This window comes from Stenella coeruleoalba (genome assembly GCF_951394435.1).
Source record: "Stenella coeruleoalba genome assembly, chromosome: 3".
In the NCBI taxonomy this organism is placed as follows: domain Eukaryota; kingdom Metazoa; phylum Chordata; class Mammalia; order Artiodactyla; family Delphinidae; genus Stenella; species Stenella coeruleoalba.
In genome coordinates, this window is record NC_137148.1 from 151387550 (window position 1) to 151406486 (window position 18937).

Genomic DNA, 18937 nt, shown 5'->3' on the forward strand with positions numbered 1-18937 from the left:
TGTTGCATTGGTGTATGTGTCTGTTTTCATGCCAGTACCATACTATTTTGATTACTCTAGCTTTGTAGTATAATTTGAAATCAGGAAAAGTGTTGCCTCCAGCTTTGTTCTTCTTTCTCAGGGTTGCTGTGGCTTTTGAAGTCTATTGCAGTTCCATACGAATTTTAGGATTGTTTTTCCTATTTATGTAAAAAATGTCATGGGAATTTTGATAGGGATTGCACTGGATCTGTAGATTGCTTTAGGTTGTATGGACATATACTCTCTGAGTGAGATGTGCATGTAAATGATTTGCCTAAGACTTATTAAAGCAAAATGAAAAAGTCAAAGAAACTGCTACATTAGAAAATACTAAACGTGTAGAGTATGGGCGGCTGGTGTGTGCTCGGGATGACCCAGCCCCCTCCAGGCCAGAGAGGTGGGTGGGAAGTAGCAATTACAACAGACAAGGATGACCCTCCCTGTTTACCCCTCCCTCTGGGCCCATTTTATTTCGGGCTGCATCGTTTAAACTCAAAACACACTTTTAATATAGGGCCCTTGTAGCCATCTTGTTGTGCTACTCTTCACAACCCATGAGCAGGGTCACAGGAAACTGTCAACAGGTCTGGCTTTCCATGTTACCACTCATACAAGCCAGTGCTTTTCCACACTTGATCTACAGATCACAGACACGTGAGGATTATGCAAAAGAACAAGAACAAAGCTTTATTGTAAGTTTCACATCGAAACAGGGTCCACACGAGGCCCAGCCTGGGAGGAGGTGGACACTGATGGCCTCGCCGCAAAGTTATTGGCTCAGGCCAACTTCCTCCTCTTAAACCCCAAGGTAATGAATGGAGACCTGGAGGAGAATGACTTGGTCGATGGCCCAGTGGTTTTTTGTCCAGCCACGCCCTGGGCAGGTGATGAGGGGGCCCTAAGAGCAAGGCTGCACCTTGCTGTGCCCACTGTGGAGCTGAGGCTGATAGGAATAGAGGCCGGAACCGACACACCCCTAAAGTCAGCCTTGGCTGGGCATGGGCTGCACCCTCCGCTGGAAGTAGGGGGGCCCTGCCTGGGTGCGCCCCCAGGGATGTGATGTAAGATGGGGGCAGCAGTGCCTCCAAACCTAGGCTTCTTCTTAGGGCTGGGTCCCGTGGTCACCATGGGGTGGCTCTGGTGAGGAGGGCCCCAGGAGTTCAGGCCCACGCTGCCCCCATTGCTGTGTGTGGTGCTCGGGGGCCCCCTCTTTCATGATGTCACTCTGAGAGCTGCAAACATGCAGCTCAGATCATCTAGGGCAGCCGCTCTGCTCCCAAAACCCAGCTGTGTGCTGGCATGGGTGCCCACGGTGGAATTTCTGGATGATGAACACCCAGAAGATGCTTGTGCGGGGCCGCCCGAAGCTGGGGGGCCGGGAGCAGAGGCAAAGGCTGGGGCTTTCCGTTTGCTCTTCTGGGGAGAGCTGCCACAGGCGGTGGTTCCTCGCTGCTGCCAATCAGGGCCCCCAGGGATGTGCATTAAGATGGGGGCAGTAGTGCCTCCAAACCTAGGCTTCTTCTTAGGGCTGGGTCCCGTGGTCACCATGGGGTGGCTCTGGTGAGGAGGGTCCCAGGAGTTCAGGCCCACGCTGCCCCCATTGCTGTGTGTGGTGCTCGGGGGCCCCCTCTTTCTTGATGTCACTCTGAGAGCTGCAAACATGCAGCTCAGATCATCTAGGGCAGCTGCTCTGCTCCCAAAACCCAGCTGTGTGCTGGCATGGGTGCCCACGGTGGAATTTCTGGATGATGAACACCCAGAAGATGCTTGTGCGGGGCCGCCCGAAGCTGGGGGGCCGGGAGCAGAGGCAAAGGCTGGGGCTTTCCGTTTCCTCTTCTGGGGAGAGCTGCCACAGGCGGTGGTTCCTCGCTGCTGCCAATCAGGGCCCCCAGGGATGTGCATTAAGATGGGGGCAGTAGTGCCTCCAAACCTAGGCTTCTTCTTAGGGCTGGGTCCCGTGGTCACCATGGGGTGGCTCTGGTGAGGAGGGTCCCAGGAGTTCAGGCCCACGCTGCCCCCATTGCTGTGTGTGGTGCTCGGGGGCCCCCTCTTTCTTGATGTCACTCTGAGAGCTGCAAACATGCAGCTCAGATCATCTAGGGCAGCCGCTCTGCTCCCAAAACCCAGCTGTGTGCTGGCATGGGTGCCCACGGTGGAATTTCTGGATGATGAACACCCAGAAGATGCTTGTGCGGGGCCGCCCGAAGCTGGGGGGCCTGGAGCAGAGGCAAAGGCTGGAGTTTTCGGTTGCCTGTGCTGGGGAGAGCTGCCGAGGTCCCCGATGGCATAGGTCTCACCCCGCAGCGCTCTGTTGATGCGCCGGAACGCTGCTTCCTTTTCGGAGTCTAGGTCTTCGGCGGTGACCCGGAAACCCGGCTCAGGAGCTGGAGGCAGCCTCAGAGGCTCCCCTCGCCTGTGCGGCAGCAGAGGAATCCTGCGTTTTCGGGGCCTGGGACTGTCAGATGTGCGGGAGCCCTTCCTCCAGGGCCCTTTCTGCCCTCTTGCTGTCTCTGCATTTTTGTCAGGCTGGCTTTTCCTCTGGTAAACCACCGGAGCTGCAGAGGGCGATGGAGGGCCCTCCTCGCCCCCTGTCTTCGCAGACTTCTGGGGCAGCCCTTGCGGTATGGCGGGACCCCTCCTTCTCTTCACTGGCGGGAAACCTCGGGTGGAGCTATATGAGCTGGTGATGGCGTTTCTTTGGGGGCAGGAGCTCATACAAGAGGTCTGTTGTTTCCTGGCAGATCTGTCCTCTGCCCACTTGGCGTGGAGGTCTCTCTTCAGAGGTCCAGGCCTGGGCACGAAGAAAGAGCCCCCCAGGGGCCTAAATGCAGATCGTGCGCCCCCGGTGTCATTGGGGCCGCTTCTCTGGTCTTCGTTCTTCCCTGTGACTGTGGGGACTTCCTCCTGCTTGGCCATCCCTTGCCCGCTCTCTCCCAGGGCCCTCAACACCGTCTTCTCTGTGCTGTAGTTCGGGACACAGCTGGGTGTCGTGGCCGGCACTGGTTGCCCCCGCGCCACACTGACAGTGACTGTGTCCACTGCGGACACTGAGCTGCGGGACGTCGTGGAGGTGCGAGCACCCATCACTGCCTTCTTCCGATGGCCTCGCCTGAAGATGGAGATAAGGACCCCCATAAGGAGTGCAGCGTCTGCGGGATGGTAGAATGGGGTCTCAGAGACTCTGTGGCAAAGCGCAGATGGCAGAGTCACTGGACACTTGTGGGCCGGCCTGCGAGTGGATAGCCGCCCATAGACAGCTGGGTGAGCCGGGCCGGCCACGGGAAGTCGGTGGGCGCGGGGAGCGGGCTGGGGGCAGCCGGAACCTCCTGGCAGGTGCTGGTCCCTCAGTGCCCGGGACGAGGGTGAGGGGCAAGGCCTACCTAAGTAACTGCTCCTAGAGAACTTGAGTGAGGTCGGTCCGTGAATACAGAGCTGGGCTCCGAGCACTCTCCTTCAGCTGCCAACTCGGCCAAAAGCGGAGTGCGCGCTCTTTGGCCTGTTGCCTTTTTATACTCTGAAAACTGTGAGCGAACAATGGGCGTGCGTTGGCGGGGCGCAAAAGTTTAGGGAGGGGTGGCGCATGCGCAGAGTACACGTCAGGCCCTGGGGCGCACAGGTGAGGATGCGCGCCCCTGGACCGTCTAGCGCTTCTGAATCTCCCGGGGGTCTGAGGGCTGGAGGTGTTTGCCTTGAGGGTGATGAACTTCTTGGCAGGACAGCTGGCCCTTCTCCCCTGGCCGCGCCCCAGTGCTGTCGGGGTAACTAACTGTACTGGACGGGATCCCCGCCCAGCAAAGTGGGGCAAGGTCGCTGTCTGTGCAGCTCCCACAAGAGGCGGCAGCTTTGGCAGCAGCGCCTCTGCGTCCTCCTGCCCTTTCCCCTGGCGGCACTGGAGGGGAGTCGCTAAGAACGGAAGTGCCCACACCATCCAGATCCTGCTGGGTGACACCTGAAGTGGTGGCCAGGGCTGGCTGAGAGGGCCATACTTACCATATGACCCAAAAACCCACTCCTAGGCAATTAACCAAGAGAAAAACTTTTCACAAAACACATATGTGAATGTTTTAGCTATCTTGTCCACAATTCCTAAATATAGGACTATTGAGGTTATCCAATTTTCTTGAGTTTGTCATTTTTTAATTGTTCTTGGAATAACACTATGTATACGTATTGTTTCACAGTCTAGAGTTAATATTTTACCAATTAAATAAAATTCAGAAGGCTTACATCCATATAGATTCTTTTACCTTCCACTCTTTATTATAGCTGTCATATGTGTCACCTTTATATGACGTCAACGCCACCCTCTGAGACTGTGGTATCCTTTTTTCATACATATACAGGGAATTGCCTGGCGGTCCAGTGGTTAGGACTCAGCACTTTCACTGCTGGGGCCCCGGGTTCAGTCCCTGGTAGGGGAACTAAGACTCCTTAAACTTAACCCCACTCTGGGGCAATGTCCCAGCCAGGCAGAAACTGCAGGTGGAGCTGGAGACCTTGAAGAGTTTGGCTATACTTCCAGCTCAGCCCAAAGCCCAAGGATGATTCTGGACTTTCATTCTGACTCGTGCATTTCAGATCTTTCTGGGTTTGGACCTGGTATATATGTCCCTCCCAGCCCGCCCTGCCTGCCCCTTCAGTTGTCACCCCAAGCAGGATCTGGTTGGCTTGGGCACTTCTGGGGTTTTTTGTTTGTTTGTTTTGGGGTTTTTTTTTTGCACTTCTGTTCTTAGCGGCTCTCTCCTCCAATGTTACCAGGTGGGAGGGCAGGCGGACGCACAGGCGCTGATGCCAAATCTGCCACCTCGGGTGGCGGCTGCTGAGCCAGGTACCCTGCTCTCCAGCTTTCCTGTTCTGGTGGCCGGGGACCCATCCTGTACAGTTAGAGCCGGCCGGGGGAGAAGGGGCAGCTGTCCTGCCAAGAAGCTCATCACCCTCAAGGCAAACACCTCCAGCCCTCAGACCCCCGGGGAGATTCAGAAGCGCTAGATGGTCCAGGGGCGCGCATCCTCACCTGTGCGCCCCAGGGCCTGACGTGTACTCTGCGCATGCGCCACCCCTCCCTAAACTTTTGCGCCCCGCCAACGCACGCCCATTGTTCGCTCACAGGTTCCAGAACTGCATCCCAGCAACAGGCCAAAGAGAGCGCACTCCGCTTTTGGCCGAGTTGGCAGCTGAAGGAGAGTGCTCGGAGCCCAGCTCTCTATCCAAGGACCGACCTCACCCAAGTTCTCTAGGGGCAGTTACTTAGGTAAGCCCTGCCCCTTACCCCCGCCCCGGGCACTGGGGGACCAGCACCTGCCAGGAGGTTTCGGCTGCCCCCAGCCCGCTCCCCGCGCCCACCGACTTCCCATGGTTGCCCCGGGTAAACCAGCTGTCTATGGCCGGCTATCCACTCGCAGGCCAGCCCACAAGTGTCCAGTGACTCTGCCATCTGCGCTTTGCCACAGAGTCTCTGAGACCCCATTCTACCGTTCCGCAGACCCTGCGCTCCTTTCTGGGGGTCCTTATCTCCATCTGCAGGCGAGGCCATCGGAAGAAGGCAGTGATGGGTGCTCGCACCTCCATGACGTCCCGCAGCTCAGTGTCCGCAGTGGACACAGTCACTGTCAGTGTGGCACGGGGTCAGCCAGTGCCGGCCACGACACCCAGCTGTGTCCTGAACTACAGCACAGAGAAGACGGTGTTGAGGGCCCTGGGAGAGAGCGGGCAAGGGATGGCCAAGCAGGAGGAAGTCCCCACAGTCACAGGGAGGAACGAAGACCAGAGAAGCGGCCCCGATGACACCGGGGGCGCACGATCTGCATTTAGGCCCCTGGGGGACTCTTTCTTCGTGCCCAGGCCTGGACCTCTGCAGAGAGACCTCCACGCCAAGAGGGCAGAAGACAGATCCACCAGGAGACCGCAGACCACTTGTATGAGCTCCTGCCCCCAAAGAAACGCCATCACGAACTCATATGTCTCCACCCGAGGTTTCCTACCAGTGAAGAGAAGGAGGAGTCCCGCCATACCGGAAGGGCTGCCCCAGAAGTCTGCAAAGACAGGGAGCAAGGAGGGCCCTCCGTCGCCCTCTGCAGCTCCGGTGGTTTCCCAGAGGAAAAGCCAGCCTGACAAAGATGCAGAGGCAACAAGAGGGCAGAAAGGGCCCTGGAGGAACGGCTCCCGCACATCTGACAGTCCCAGGCCCCGAAAACGCAGGATTCCTCTGCTGCCGCCCCGGCAAGGGGAGTCTCTGAGGCTGCCCCCAGGCCCTGAGCTGGGTTTCCCTATCGCCACTGAAGACCTAGACTCCGAGAAGGAAGCAGCGTTCCGGCGCATCAGCAGTGAGCTGCAGGGTGAGACCTAGGCCATTGGGGGCCTGGGTACCATGCAGCATTCCTGTCCCTTTCTGCTGCCTGCCACAGGGGCTGCTTCTCCGCAGAAAATGTTTCATAGTTATTTCTATTTTAATATGATCATGGTACATTAAAATGTATTAGTGCTTGCCTGTGAACACTAAGGTCACTTGTAATTTTCTATATTGTTCTATATTTTTGTGACTAAAGGCATTACTTGGGGGAATTAAAAGAATATCTTGAAGCGATTTTGGCTTTTGATCTGCCACTAATTGCTATTTAACCTTAATTCAGGGGTCGGATTCTTTGACCCAAGGAAACAGAATAGTATAAAAAGAAAGAATGTGAGTGTCAGATGGTGGCAGTGATTAAGTATAGCAAGAGACGCCTTTGCAAAAGTTACTGTTGGTCCCAGAAGACTCTCACTTAGCTGTGTGACCCTGGGCAAGTCACTTCACCTAAATCTCTGAATTATAGGGCTGTGCTGATGATTTAAAAGTGACTGAGCACGGTGGACACTCGGAAATCCTGGGTTCTCAATAAAGCCACTGCCCTGCTCTTTGGTCCTTTGGAATTACTAGATTAGTAAAATTTATACTTGACAGTAATTTTCGCTTAAAGTTTATTTTGTCTATTTCATCTCAGCCTTTCGGCTAAGATCAAGTGTAGTATCTGTTCTTGTCAATTTAAATAGCAAGAGAAAAGAAAGGAAAATAACGGGCATGCCCCCACACTCTTCAGACAATAGGAGCCTCTTAACCTGTTCCTTTGTCCAGAGACACAGGCCATTTCTCAGTGAAGGCCTCTGCCATCACTGAGGTTGCAGGGGAGATGTGGTAACTGGGGAGAAAAAGACCAATGGGGATGACCCCCTCACTCCTCAACATCCAAGCCCCCCACTTTCTCACTTGTCTGGCTAGAAATAAAAGGTTGATCCCATGGTTTTAACTTTCAGCTGTTGCTGGACTTTGCGTGCCTTGCCTAAGCTGGGAGACAGAGGCAGGAAAAAAACCCCACCATAATCACCCTGTTATGGGCTGTTATTCAACTTTGGACTTCCAGGCCCCATCTGCCTGTTAGCGTTCACTTCTTAGAGTTTCAAGTGCATGCTGTTTGTCCTCTATCTTGCCCCACGCGGCTCTCAAGCCCTCGTAATATGACCACATTTCTCGTGCCACATGTAAACATTCTAACACTTTGCAGATACTGAATTAAAAATCTATTATTTACATTGACTTCACCATTTTCATTTTCCTGGTGTGTTCAGTAGAAAATTCAAAATTACATATGTGCCTGGCATTATGTATTTTTTGGTGAGCAGTGATCCAGAGGATGGAAATGTATGCCTCCTTCGACTCCTTAAACTTAACCTCACTCTGGGGCAATGTCCCAGCCAGGCAGAAACTGCAGTGTGTCTTGGAGAAGGTCTTTTGCATTGAGATAGTAGGATGCTCTTTTAGCTTCAAGAACTTGGATGTTGTTGAGTTTAACCTGGTATAAGTTCAAATTAGAGTGTTTTAATTTTAGGATGTTAAAGGTAATCCCCATGGTAAACACAAAGAAAATAGCTATAGAATAGTCCCAAAAGGAAGTGAGAAAGTAATTTAAATATTTTATTGTAAGAAATCAGCTAAACACACACAACGAAAGATAGGAATGCAGGAAATGAGGGGCAAAAAAGCTTTGGGCAGATGGAAAAGAAACAGCACAATAGCAGAAATAAGTCTTTTTTTTTGTCAGCAATTACTTTAAATGTAAATGCATTAAACTCTCCAATCAAAATACAGAGATTGGCGGAATAGGTAAAAACATATGACCCAACTATATGCTGTCTACAAGAGACTTAATTGAGATCAAAAGAATGAAGCAGGTTGAAAGTTAAAGGATAGAAAAGGGAATTCCAAACTCAGTGAGAAAACTCAAATAGTAATCAAGAGAGCAGGAGTGTCTATACCAATATCAGACAAAATAGGCTTTGAATTTAAAATGGATCAAAGAGTTAAATATAAGAGCTAAACTATACAAATTTCTGAAGAAAAAAAGGGATAAATCTTCATAGTCTTGGATTTGGCAATGAACCCTTAAATATGATAGCAAAAGCACAGGCAACAAAAGGAAAAAGAAATTGGACTTTATCAAAATTAAAATCCTTTGTGTTTCAAAGAACACCAACAAGAAAGACATAATACAACCTTCAGAATGAAGGAAAATGTTTGCAAGTCATATATCTGATAAAGCCTAGTATTCAGAATATGTAAAGAACACTGGCAACTCAACAATAAAATGTCAAATAACCAAATTTTAAAAATGAGAAAAAGAATCTGCATAGATACTGCTCCAAAGAAGACACAAATTGCCAATAAGCACATGAAAACATGTCCAAAATTATTAGTCAAAATTATGCAAACTGAAACCACAGTGAGATACCACTTCATACCCACTATTGTGCCATATAATTTTTTTAAAAACAAGGGTTGGCAATGATGTGGGGAAATTGGCACTTTCAAGCATCGCTGGTGCAAATATGAAAAAGAAAATAGTTTGGCCGTTCCTCAAAAAGTTCAACACAGAGATACAGTATGGCCCAGGAACTCCACTCCCAGGTATATGTCCAGGAGAAATAAAAAACATATGTTCACACGAAAACTTGTACATGAGTGTTATATTGTCATATCATTATTCATAATAGCCAAAAAGTGGAAACAACCCAACTATTCGCCAACTGAGGAATGGAAAAATAAAATGTGTTATATCCATACAATGACTATTATTCAGCCATTAAAAGGGTGAAGGACAGATACATGCTACAACCTGGATGCACCTTGAATACATTTTGCTTACTGCAAAAGTCAGACACAGAAGTCCGCACATTGTGTGGTTCTATTCATATGAAAGGTCCAGCATAGGAAAATCAATAGAGACAGAAAGACCCAGGGCTGGGGTGAAAGGGGAGGACAGAATGAGAATGACTGATACTAGGTATGCGGTTTCTCTTGGGGATGATGAAAATATACTGGAATTAGAGATGTTGATTGCAAAACCTGAGTACACTAAAAGCAGCTGAATCACACAGTTAAAAAAAAATGTGAATTGATGGAATGTGAATTATATCTCAATCAAAGGATAATATGACAACATTTTTATAGTCATTACTCTTGATCAGTTTCAGGATGGAATTCTCACAGTGACTTCAATGGAGTGGCTTGTATGGGATGATATTTGAGGCTCAACCCTTTGGGACCAGATGTTCATTTTGAGCTGTTGAATGACGGTGAGGGCCAGCCAGTATATTTTCTTCACGGAGGATCAATCCCCATATGTATCCTTGGTTTGAATCCTTGTCTTTTTCTCTTCATATTCCTGAAACAAGTTCCTAGGAAATACAGTCACAATAGTGAGAGGTGTTGACATCTTCCTGGCAAAAGTCTTAACTTATTCAGAGGTCAAACTTCAGAGCTCCTTATTACTAGCTGCCCGGGGAGTCCCCTGAATCAAAGTAGGGCTTATGAAGATGGACCTTGCATTTTAGCGTGCACTTAAAATACCCAACAGGCTGATCACATGGGGAAAATAACTTTATTTACATGAGACAAGTACAAAGTCAGCACAACACAATGAGGGAGAGTATGGGTGCTGGTGCCTGATGGCCTGAAATCAAATCCTATTTGAACGCCACGTGTACCTGGGAAGGTTAGTAACTTAGCCCTTCTGTTTCTCAGTTCCCTGGCCAGTGATATGGAAATATTAGTAGGACCTGCTTATTCGTATTATGTTCTGAGGCTAAAAATTAGTAAATACAAAGCCTGAAGAAAAATGATGGGTACTTACTTCATAAGTGCTACCTACATAAATGTTCAAGTATTAAATGCCTGGAAGAATAAGTAGGTCGTCTCCAGAAAGGGCACCTAGGAGGCTACAAACAGGAGGATAGAGCCTACTTTTTCACATTGATGACATGAGTAAGAAGTTTTAGAGCTCATGGAAAGAATATTATTTCTTGTGATGCACTGTGGGGTGGGCAGAGTAGGGGCTGTGACCCATATTTTATGGTTCAGGGCACTGAAATTTAGACAGATTGAGTAACTTGCCCAGAGTCACAACACTGATGAGTGATGGGTCTGAGGCAGGGGAGGGATAGAGATTCCTGAACACATGGACATGAGATCATGCCCTGGATACACAAACCAAGAGCTCTCCTCACTCCCTTTCCCACATCCTCCTGCCCCAAGGATGCTGCAGGGAGACAGCTGGTACTCGGAGGAGGTGCCTGGCCCAAGAGAATGGCTCAAATCTGGACCTACCTCCTGGCTCTACGTTTCAATCCCTGACCCCAAATACAATGTCTTTCCCCCAAATGCAGACCCCCTGATGGACCGGGGTATCCAAATATGTGTGCATCTCCCCTCCCTTCCCCCTCAGCACTTGATTCTAGCAGCTGATTTGCAGTGAGACTTCCTGGTGGTCAAGTGACCACCCTGAATGACCAGTAGTCTACTTGACTCCCTAACTGACTCAAAACCCAGGACATTCCAAACCAACTGCCCACATGACAGTTGCACAGAGAATTAACATCATCTTCAACTGATCAAACCTGGATGATGAGCAGTTAATATTCATTAGCTGGGAACAGGGTCTACTGGGCTGGTGTTTTGGTGGCTTAACAGATGAGGTTTACAGGCCCCCAGGGTCTCACTGACTAGAAACTGACCAATCGTCTGAGCAGCTTGGACTAAGGCCTGCCTAAGAGCGGGCAGTGGCTGCACCGGCTCTGAGTGGGCACCTTCCCTGCCCAATCCTCCCTCAGCCAGACCCAGGCTCTGCTGTACAAACTACAGCCATTGCTCCTGAATCTACTTGCTGGTATTATTTCCACAGTACCTTCAATGGAGTGGTTAGTGGGGGTGCTATTTGTGTCCCTACCCTGTTGTTTGGCCAGATGCTGATTCTGATGTGCCTGAACCACCGCTGCGGATGGCCGGCAGATTATCTTGATCGCAGATGATATTCTTGTGCATCCTGTGTTTGACTCCTTTATAATCTTCCTTTTCTTCTTGGTACACGAGTCATGATCCAGGAAAACACAACAAAAACTGAGAGAACTATTGATATGTTGCTGGGAGAAGACCATGCAGAGGTGTCAATTCATTCCCAGGTCACACGTCTGTTCTCTTTGTTCACCAGCCTCCTAGGGGAGTCTAGGGGAGTCAAGTGAATCGAAGCTGGGCTCAGAAGAGGGTGTTGCAATGTGGTGTGCAGTTAAAATAGCCAGCAGGCTGACTGCACGGGGACATGACTTTATTTAGTGAGATAATACAGAAAGGGAGCACAGCACAGTGACCGACAGAGTGGGGGCTGGTGCCTGATGGTCTGGATTCAAATCATACCAGAAGCCACGTGAACCTGGGAAAGTTATGCAGACCCTCTGTCCTCAGTTCCTTGTTCTGTGATAACGGAAATGTTAATAGGGCCCACTTATTAGTATCACATGATGAAGCTTAATACAGCAAATCAGGTAGACCCTGATGAAAAATGATGGTTACTTCATAAGTGCTACCTAAGTGTACAAATATTAAATGTCTGGAAGAATAAGCAAGAAATGTGGTAGTGCTGCCTCCAGAGAGGGGACCTGGATGCCACAGGGCAGGGGAGTGGGGAAGGTTATGGGTGTGATGCTTTAGAGCTTGTGAAGAATATCTGTCATCATCTCCTGTGATCCCCACATCAGCCCCGTGGGGAACTCATGGCAGGTGCTGTGAACCATATTTTATGGTACATGGCACGAAAATGTTGAGATTTTAAGTGACTTTCCCGGAGTCGCAAAGCTGATGACAGATGGATGTGGGACAGGAATGTAGTTGGTTCCCTGGGAGAGAAATCCCTCAACCCCTGAATCCTCTAGATGGTGCTCTGGACCCCTGAGCCCAGGGCTCCCCTCCCTCCATCCCCCCAATCCTCCTGCCTGCCCCATGGTTGCTCCAAGGACAGGAGGGGTCTGAGCCAACAGGAGGGCCCATGCCTGACCTGCTGCCCCCCTTACATGTTGATCCCTGACCCCACAGCTCTTAAATATCCCTGAAAGAAGGTCCCTTGAAGGATCAGGGGGTCCCATCTACGTCCCTCCTCCCTCAGCGTCTTCACACACTGGGTGAGCCTCCTGGTGGTCTGACCAGTGGTCGGCTTGTCTCCACGTGGCTCAGAGCTCTGGTCTCTCCAAGCCAGTTGCCCACATGGCACGTCTCCAACAAATTAGCTTGGTCTTCAACAACCAGCCCTGGATGCACAGGTAGTGCTGATTAATGAGGACAGTGGCCTGCTGGGCTGTGCTTGGTGGTTTAGTGGGTAAAGCTGGCGTGACCCACTGTCGCCTATTGATGTGAGCAACTGTCTGAGTAGCCTGGGCTACGGCCTGGCTGGGGAGGGGCCGTGGCTGCACTGGCTCTGAGGGCGCACCTTCCCTGCTCATCCTTCCTCATCAAAAACCAGCCCCTACAAACTCCTCATCCATCCCTAGACCCTGCAGTGGCACAGGAGAGAGGCCCATGCCCTTCTAGAGGGACCCCTCCATAGCCACAGCCTAGAGACCCCATCCCAGGACTGTCTCTGAAGATGACCCAGGCCCTCCTAATCTCTGTCACCAAACGTTCATTCCACTAACCCGATGGCATTGTCCCTTCTCTCCACGTTCCCAGGCAGCGCCCAAACACCCAGTGATCCTGTTCACATCAACCACTGGAAATACCGCCACGAAATCCTAGTTTCCTTCTTTTCTGAAAACCTCTAGATTTAGACTGCTAATATTTGCTTTTGGATTTTGACATCGACATTCAGAAGTCTTTAGCCTGTAATTTCTCCTGTCCTGTAATATCTGCTACTGGTATGACATCAGTATTCTCCTGGTCCGATGAAAGCAGTGTGGGTGTGTTCCCTCTGTATCTGTTCTCTGGAAGAGTGTGTAGGAGACGGGCATCGTTTCTGTCTTAAATGTTTGGTAGAAATCAGAGGAAGCCACCTGGCCCTGAAGTTTGTTTTGTGGGGAAATTTTTTTGGCATCTCTTTCTAATTGAAGTTTCCTTGGTGTATTGTACAGGGCACAGATCTTAAGCGTAGAGCTTTATGGTTTCTTGTAAATATAAACACATCTGCTACCAACACACAGTTCAATATACAGGATGTCCCCAGCACCCTGGCTGCCTCCTGTAGAAGGGGAGAAGAATAAGTGCTGACTTATTCGGTTATAAGAATGAAATCAGTTACTCCACGTATATTCCAAGTGCAGTGATTTACACACAAATAACTCAAAATGAGTGTGGCAGCACAATCAGAAAGTAGTGGAGGGTGCTGGAGGGCTGGGAGAATCCAGTCCCTTTGGGATTTCCGCTGTGGAGGTCGGGCCAGAGTAAGGAAGCTGAGGAGCTTCTCAGAAGCATCTGGGCTTTCACAGAGGGAAAAACTACTGCTCCCCAGAGTGGAGCGCCCACTGTAATTCACTGAGCCCTCCCTTTGCGGAGGGTGCTTTTCTATACTTGTGTGTTATCTTACATAAAAATGTTTAAAAAAAAAAAGATCAATTTTGCTTGATGTAACAGCCTTTCACTGTTAAAAGTAAGACCTATATCTAAAATTTATGCTAAATCTGTACAGCTCCGACAGGAAGTAACCGGCACTCACTAGCTGACTCAGGAGCGGAGGGGGAGCAGAGAGGCGGCCCTCCTTCCTTGGCCTCGTGTCTCATTTAAGCTGCCAGACGCTGCGCAGGCTCCATCCCCTCTGAGTCTCAGGCTGAGGCCTCCAGGTCACAGTCCTCACAGGTGTCAGACCAGAACCTGCCACACAAAGGCAGGGACTGGAGTCAGTGGGGAGGTGGGCTTCCTGGGGTCGGTGTGTGGGACCCAGGGGGCTACTCAGACCCTGCAAGTCACTTTGGGCCCTGACATCCCCCAGGGCTCACATCCCCAGGGCACTGGGGTCTGTTTGCTGCTCTTTGCCAAGTGTGTTCTGGTAGCAGAGAGACCTGTCCTACAGGGGCGATTTAACCTGGGCATTTGGCCGGGCGGTGTTCAAGTGACTGGTCCCCTGAACAGTGAAAGTGATGCAGATGAAAGGGGAGGCTCTGGGGCTACAGGGTGAAAAGTGTGGGTCCCTCCCACCTGGGCGCTGTGAGGAGTGGGAGGTCTGATGACACAGGTGAGAGTAGTGACCCTGTCCCTCCAGCCCACACGCAACACGGCCCATCATGAGATCAGCACAGTGGAAGTGGGCAGAGAACCGCAATGTTCCCTTTTCCCCTAAGAATCATTTTTCTTTCTTTAACACCCCAGCCAAACTTGCCTGTGCTTTTTAATTTAAAAATATCCTGATGCTGTGGTCATAGAATCATAAATTCTATAGCTTTGCTGTATCCCAACATGAAAAGTTTGTAGAAGGCACTGCTTTTCAGCGTGTAATAAAACCAGATGTATTTGTTATCTAATTTTAAGGTCATAATTAACTTGGAATCCTGGCCCTTTAACTCATCCTAAATTAGCATTGCTTTGAATTGCCTTCATTTTGTGTGTGTGTTGTATTCAATTTTTACACATTTATGGAAAATCTATAGAACCTCAGGTTGAGAAATGGTGCCATGAGGTGACCCAGGCCCTTCAGTGGGGCTCCACAGAGGCTGAGGGGTCCCCAGGGGGTGGGCAAATCCCAGCCAGGTGTGGATCCTGCAGTGTCCCCTACCGGATGCCAGGGCTACCGCGTGCCCACAGGGATGCAGCAGCGCCGGGCCAGGTGAGCTGTCTGCTTGCATGAGAAGAAGCCCCGGTGCCTCTGTCCTCCTCACCCTTTCCCCAGGACGCCTGAACTGGGGGGTACCAGGGCCACTCCAGATATCTCACCACACTTGGTGATTAACTGGGGATGTTGCCTGCTGACCTCGGCGGGTTGGGAGGGCAAGGCTGGGTCCTGCAGAGGGAGATGTTGAATCTCACCAGGGACACTCTTTACAAAGAGTGAACAACACCTCCAGGAGTGATGTATGTGGTGACCCCACAGACGCCTTCGGCCCCCCATCTAAACATAAGAGCCTGGCATCTTCAGGGGTTCTGTGGAACAGGGACCGTTCCCTGGCGAGATGCACTCAGGTCATCCTCCAGTTGCCTGCGCAGATTACCACCATTCTCTTCTCTCCACCTTTTTGTTCACATGCAGTGGTGACCACCTCCTTGCTCTTCTCTGGCTTTTGGGTTTTCCTGAAGCGCAAAAAAAAAAAAAAAAAAAAAAAGTCAGGGATGGCAAGGGAAGCACATACACTTATTTGCCTTCTGCTCTTCCTCCTACCCTCTCCACGCTCACATTTCCTCTTCTTGTTCTTCCTCATCCTTTTACTTCATCCCTTCTCTTGAATCCAGGACAAGAGAATTTCTTTTTTTTTTTAATTGGATGAGTCAGTCTTCTTTTCCTTATTTATTTATTTTTAACGTCCTTATTGGAGTATAATTGCTTTACAATGGTGTGTTAGTTTCTGCTATATAACAAAGTGAATCAGCTATACATATACATACATCCCCATAACCCCTCCCTCTTTTGTCTCCCTCCCACCCTCCCTATCCCACCCATCCAGGTGGTCACAAAGCACCAAGCTGATCTCCCTGTGCTAAGCGGCTTCTTCCCACTAGCTAGCTATTTCATGTTTGGTAGTGTATATGTGTCCATGCCACTCTCTCACTTTGTCACAGCTTAACCTTCTCCCTCCCCATATCCTCAAACCCATACCGTTTTTATGCTAAGTTATATTCTACATGTACCTGGAAAAATGTTAAAAAGATTTTTAAAGAACTGCGCATCTATTTTTGAAGCTGATTTGCGTGTTCAAGGCTTGCTAGCACTTTATCCATCTCAGTGCTATTTCACTTAGTAAACAAATGCAGTTGCCATAATTGCTGCATATGTGTCTGTGTTCCCTTCTAGGCTATATGTTTTTGAAGTTAGAAACTATATTTATATCACAGCCCCTATGTATAGCACAATATCCATTGCTAATTCAGATTGTGCTTTAAGATATGAGACAAAATTTAAGACTTTTATTATAGTCATAAACATCTAGCAAACTAAGCAGAAAATAAAAACGAATTTTCAATTGGTTGGCCAAGAACAAAAAAGAGAGGACTACCTAGTGCAAAATCATATCTCTAATAACTACTGTTGGATTTAGAGCACACACATGCTAAACTTATTTTAAAATATCTTCTCATCAAAGATTTGAGGTTGGACCTGAAAAAATTATATCAGAAGTGAAAATAATTATGTGGTCTGACCAGCGTGGATCACACAAAGTAAGTGTATACTATGTATAAAGTAGATAACTACGAGGTCCTGCTGTATAGCACAGGCAACTATATTCAATACCTTGTAATAACCTATAAAGGAAACGGATCTGAAAAAGAAATATATATATCTGAATCTCTTGGCTGTACACCTGAAACACAACATTGTCAATCAACTACACTTCAAGTAAAACAAAACAAAACAAAACAAAACAAAGTAAGTGTAAAGGGAAGTATAGTTTTATAAATTCACCTCTGATATCCCATGGACCAACTGAAAGACAACAGAAAGTACAACTTTCAAGGAGACAGGACATGGCCAGCAAACAAGGCCATTACCCTTGGTAACGGTCATACCTGCCAAAAAATATACAGACTAGCCTGCATTCATGAATACATAGGAATTCTTCATTTATCTGGCATTGTTAGGCAATGAGGTATTGTATGTTAGGAGAAGTTTTTTTAAATGACAAATTGAAGAGGAGTTATTTTAACCTTCACTAGGTAATTTTTTTCTAAAATTAAGAAATGTATCAACTGGTGTATCTAATGTTGTCGTGATAACTCGGGGTCATCAGTTCAATCAACGTTTGCATGAATAATGCAAATGGAAACAAGACAAGCATGCTTACTGAAACTGAAAATGACATGCCAGTGGCTGGAATAACTGATGAGAGAGCAAGAAAAAAGCAAAAATGAAAACAAACCGTGATCAAGAAACAATCAGTCAAGTTCTGACTTTCTGTACTTAGTTTCAAAAAGAGATACCACAAATCCCAGCGAGAGACTCCAGCATCATTAGCTGTCTTTCTCCTTTGTTTCCACCTTCCTTTCCTTTTCCTTCTATCCTAGATTGTTCCAGGCAGTGCTTATAGCTGCTTGCAAGACAAATTCTAATACTTGCTTTCTCTCACACAAACTTCACAATATGTCCATGTGATAAATAGTATGGAATTAAAGACAGTTCATCACAGGGACATCTCCTATGAAAATAAAATTAGAAACTAGCTTCTAAACATGCAGAGAGAAGGGCGTGGTGTCAGGCACTAATTTCCTTGCGAATTCCTCTCTATTTCTAATGACGTTCTTCTTTACCAAAATCCCTTTTTATTGGTGTCCTGTTCCAGACTGCTCCACTCCACCCATCCTCATCCTGTAAAATACATTCGCACTCTTTTGTGACCCTACTTATTTGCCCATTAAAGAATCAATCATAGAACTGTCGGAATTAAATACAGAGTGAAATTAAAATACTGGAGTCACTTGGAGGGTTTAAGCAGCTCCACCAGAAAATACTGGGCATGGATTTAAAAGAGGCTGCGTGGGACTTGCTCTTGTCCAAGTTCTTTCTCAAGAAGTATCTGAAATAAGCCTAAATTCAGAGTTAATCAGACTGGCCTGCTTTCTCAAGTGGACTGGAACTCATTGCTCTTTCCCCTCAACTTCCTGATGTCAGTGGCACTTTCCGGAGATGAGGTGGACTTCTCTGCCTACTGCAGAAGCTCAGTTCCCCCAGGAACCACTCCCCATCTGAATCCCACACTGGAGGCCAGATGCCAGCCTTCCCAGAACATTCGTGGTCTCATTTCAGTTTTTGACCTGCTCATATTGAGTCCCCGTAGACTCTTTCTCAGCTTGAAATCTGATCTTCCACCCCTTTCCCTGACCTCGATGGTTACCTGCCTATTTTAGGCCTCGGGTGCTTTAGCTATAAAATGATATAGTTGCCCTTAATTCTAAAGTCTTCTTTCTAAAGCTCTACAATGTGGTGGCTCCTTGAAAATGTTTCTCTTTGCTGGTTTTAATTTTGTAGAGAATTAAAACCCCAGCCACTCTAAAAGATAGTAAGTTGCATTGGATAAGGAAAGTGTGCTCTTGTAGTTAGATTTAGAGGGATGGAAGACGACTTAGTATGTTTTAAGATACTCATGATCGATTCTCGTGAGAGTCGAGGGAAGAGAGTTAATAAAATACCAAACGACTGTGACAAATTAAGTTCACCAAGATGTAGATGATTAGTTACTACTTGAATAAACCACACAAATCCAATTCAAGTTGTCCTTTATTTTTCTAAGAAGGATCCCAGTGAACTGAGTCCCCTGTTCAGTGACTCCACGTTCAATGGCTTAGTCTTTAAAAACTGTTATGTTGCTGGAAGAAATATTGCCCATCAGTCCTAATTGATGTCTACCTATCACGCACATTTGAAATAAATTTATTACTTTGACTGATCTCAGTGTAATACATTCCAAAGGGGCAACGAGCACATGAAAA

The 18937-nt window shown here is 48.3% G+C and overlaps 2 protein-coding genes across 4 annotated transcripts in view; both read left to right on the plus strand.

The window, feature by feature from the left end:
* Positions 1–18937, plus strand: part of LOC307183206 (metabotropic glutamate receptor 7-like) — a 582198-nt gene that overhangs the window by 383370 nt on the left and 179891 nt on the right. The gene's annotated exons all lie outside the window — the stretch shown is intronic.
* LOC307183207 (putative POM121-like protein 1) overlaps positions 4296–18937 on the plus strand; it is a 77871-nt gene continuing 63229 nt past the window's right edge. The window contains exons 1-2 of one of the 2 annotated variants that reach the window (XM_079915395.1): positions 4296–5272; positions 5504–13080. In XM_079915395.1, coding sequence (XP_079771521.1) covers positions 5570–6367 — 798 coding nt within the window. In that variant the 5' untranslated portion in view covers positions 4296–5272; positions 5504–5569 and the 3' untranslated portion in view covers positions 6368–13080. Of the gene's footprint in view, positions 13081–18937 lie in introns of those variants that run through there. The other variant, XR_013827410.1, reaches the window with a different exon arrangement.